The sequence below is a fragment of the Microtus ochrogaster genome, chromosome 4 (assembly GCF_000317375.1).
Source record: "Microtus ochrogaster isolate Prairie Vole_2 chromosome 4, MicOch1.0, whole genome shotgun sequence".
Classification (NCBI taxonomy): domain Eukaryota; kingdom Metazoa; phylum Chordata; class Mammalia; order Rodentia; family Cricetidae; genus Microtus; species Microtus ochrogaster.
In genome coordinates this window covers 71,734,055-71,737,187 of record NC_022011.1, presented here as the reverse complement: position 1 = coordinate 71,737,187, position 3,133 = coordinate 71,734,055, and the positions used below count along the sequence as shown (strand labels likewise).

The 3,133-nt window shown below is 41.8% G+C and overlaps 1 protein-coding gene across 3 annotated transcripts in view; it reads left to right on the top strand.

Annotated features, from left to right (window-relative positions):
- LOC101981607 (lymphocyte antigen 75) overlaps positions 1 to 3,133 on the top strand; it is a 128,904-nt gene that overhangs the window by 79,876 nt on the left and 45,895 nt on the right. For 2 of the 3 annotated variants that reach the window (XM_013346084.2, XM_005346447.2), the window contains exon 34: positions 729 to 896. The exons of the other annotated variant lie outside the window; for it this stretch is intronic. In XM_013346084.2, the coding sequence (XP_013201538.1) occupies positions 729 to 896 (168 nt within the window). The remainder of the gene's footprint in view (positions 1 to 728; positions 897 to 3,133) is intronic. 3 annotated transcript variants of the gene reach the window in all.

Sequence of the window (3,133 nt, the reverse complement as noted above, 5' to 3'; positions counted from 1 at the left end):
TATAAATGGGTATACAATTATGTGGCGGCTACAGGTCACTGTCATGTAGCTTCCTGAATTTCTCTCCACCTTATTTATGTTCATAAGCACACATGTCCATATGTGCATGCATGTGTGTGTAGGTCAGAGGTCAACATCAGATATCTTTCTCAGTTGCTCCCCCGCCTTATTATTTGAGATAGAATTTTTCACTGAGCCTAGTGCTCACGGATTCAACTAGAATGACTGGCGAACAAAGCCCAGGGGTCCTATCTGTACCTCACCACTGGGTTTATAGGCGTGTACCGCGGTGTCTGGTTTCTTTATGTGGTGTCTAAGGGCTTAGACTCCTGTCTCTGTGCTCTCCTGGCAAACACTCTACTGAATGAGCCATCTCTACAGCCTGTGAGCTTTCGTTTTAAACAATAGCATCATATAAAACAACACCATGGGGCTGGAGAGATGGCTCGGCAGTTAAGAGCACCGGCTACTCTTCCAGAGGTCCTAAGTTCAGTTCCTAGCAACCACTTGGTGGATTACAACCATCTATAATAAGCTCTAACGCCCTTTTCTGTCGTGCAGGCATACATGTAGACCACTCATACATTTAAAAGTAATTAGTTAATAGTTAATTAATTAATTAAACTGCACCATGCTAAGAAAACAAGTTATTTCAACCTCATGCTTTTTTTTTTAAAGCTTTGTAATTAGTAGCCATAAATATAATTACATTTATTATCCTTCTTTAGATCAGTCTTGGAACTGGCTAGATGGATTAGATGTGACATTTGTCAAATGGGAAAATAAAAGCAACAACGATGATGGAAAATGTAGCATTTTAATAGCTTCAAATGAAACCTGGAAAAAAGTCGAATGTTCCCGTGGTTATGCAAGAGTTGTCTGCAAAGTTCCTCTGAGTAAGTATGCAACCTGTCCTTAAGGGAATGTTGAGCAGAACAGGCTAAGGAATAAATACAGGGATGTTCTTGTAGCTCAGTGGGAGAGCCCTCACTTAGTGCTGCCAATGAGTAAATAAATAAATAAACAGCCCATCTATGTACTTGGGTTTTTTCCACATAATTTTAAGTATTTATAAAGCATATATCAAATATCATTAAATCACAGAGATTTTATATAAATATATAATACATCTAGAATTCCAAAATAAAGCTATTAACCTAAATTCTATATAAGTCTCTCCTAACTAAAAATGGAAGCTGCCCTAGAATTGGGGAGGAAATTCCTCTGAGTATGTCCTCACAATGTACTTTATTCTCTATTTTCCCCGTGTAAAAGCTTGAAGGTCTGCTTTTGTGCCTAGTGTTTTAGTTACTGCTGGTTTCCTGTTGCTGCTTACAGAAGCAGCTTCTGGAAGAAAGGCTTCCTTTTGCCTTGAGCAGGAGGATAGAACCCCAGATGCTGGGAAAGGCCTGGTAACAGGCAGGCGTGGCAGGGGAAGCAGGAAGTTTGGCTGATTTCATCACCATCCACACACAGGAGGCAAAGAGAGCAAGCAGGAATGGGGTAGGGCTGTAAACCCTCAAGCCTTCCCGCTGTGGCGTACTTCCTCCAGCTAGGCGTACTTCCTCCAGCTAGGCATACTTCCTCCAGCTAGGCGTACTTCCTCCAGCTAGGCGTACTTCCTCCAGCTAGGCACCACCTACTAAAGGTTCATAACTTCCCCAAACAGGAGGACAAACTGGGACCAGGCATCCCAATTCATGAGCCTTTTGGAAATATTTCTCATTCAAACGACCATAGCTAGTTTGCGTCTTTCTCTGGTTGCATAAAACTTTAATAATAAATTTTATTTTATTTTATTTTGTTGTTTTGGAATTTTTTTTTTCCAAGACAGGTTCTCACTATGTAGCCTTGTCTGTCCTGGAATCTCACTGTGGAGGCCAGGCTGCCGTCAAACTCACCTGCCTCTGCCTGCCAAGGGCAGGGATTAAAGGCGTGTGCCACTACATCTGGCCAAAAAGAATTTTAAGACCATCTAAAACTAGATCTAACTACTTAAAGTGCTCATGGTAGCTATATAAAACTGAGACTTGAAGTTTAGTTTGTCATGAATTGATATATAAAAGAGCCATAAAAATATTATTGAGCTTCATTTATGGAGAAAAGGCTCTAAACCTTACATTAACATTCTAGAACCACTGGCATAGGCTTTCCATGTGGGTGCTTTAAATATTAAAGGTAAAACTCCAGTTGCAGTACATGGTATATGTTTATACATGCATTGATGTGCGCCACCCTCCTGTACATGTTTTGCATGCTGACATGCACCTGAACGAGGCAGACCAGCTACATGTCATCACAGACCGTCCATTTTCATGAGGAAGATGGATTGGTGACAAACAAGACAAGATTTCTGGTTTTTGTTTTTCAAGAAATACAAAGAGAGAGAAATAACAAATAGTTAGAAACTCTGTGTGCTGAAAACTAGGTGGGTGGTTATTACATACTTTCTAGGAAGGGGTCTCTAGTGGAGGCGCTGAGGGCAAGCTCAGGAAGGTGAAACCAGCAAGTTCAGGAGACGGGCACAGCAGAGAGGAACCAGGCGGCGCGAATCCAATAGCAGAAGGAGCGCTGAAGCTCAAGGAAAAGCGGGATGCTAGGCAGACAGACCCTTCTTAGTAGGACTGCAAACAATGGTCCGGGGTCCCTGGCTCTTTGCAGTTTACATTTCAGGAAGCTACTAGAGCTTTTGTGGGGAGAGGGGACAACACTGGTATGATAAATATGACAGTTCTGGTCTTGACCATTTTGAGTTTGGGATATGGAAATCTATATGGGAACATCCAGTCTGTAGCTGAATACATGAGGGAGATGGATTGGCAGCTTAAGGATGACATTTGAAATCCTGAGCAAGTGGTAAGGATGTAGTTTGGTAGGGAGCTTGCCTTAGCATGTGCAAAGCCCTGACATCCACCCCATAAGGGAAGGGAGGGTAGAAAGTGCAATAATGCACGTTAAGCTGTTCTCCTAAGGAGGGTGTTGAGTAAAAGGAAATAATGGCGAGTCTTTAATTTCTTTGGGAGAAAAATCTTGCAGCAATGAAAAGAATGTTGATGTAAAGAAAATCATTTATAGTTTAAAAAGAAAGGAAGGAAAAGAGAGAGTGAGGGAAAGAGAGAGGGAGGAGAGAGAG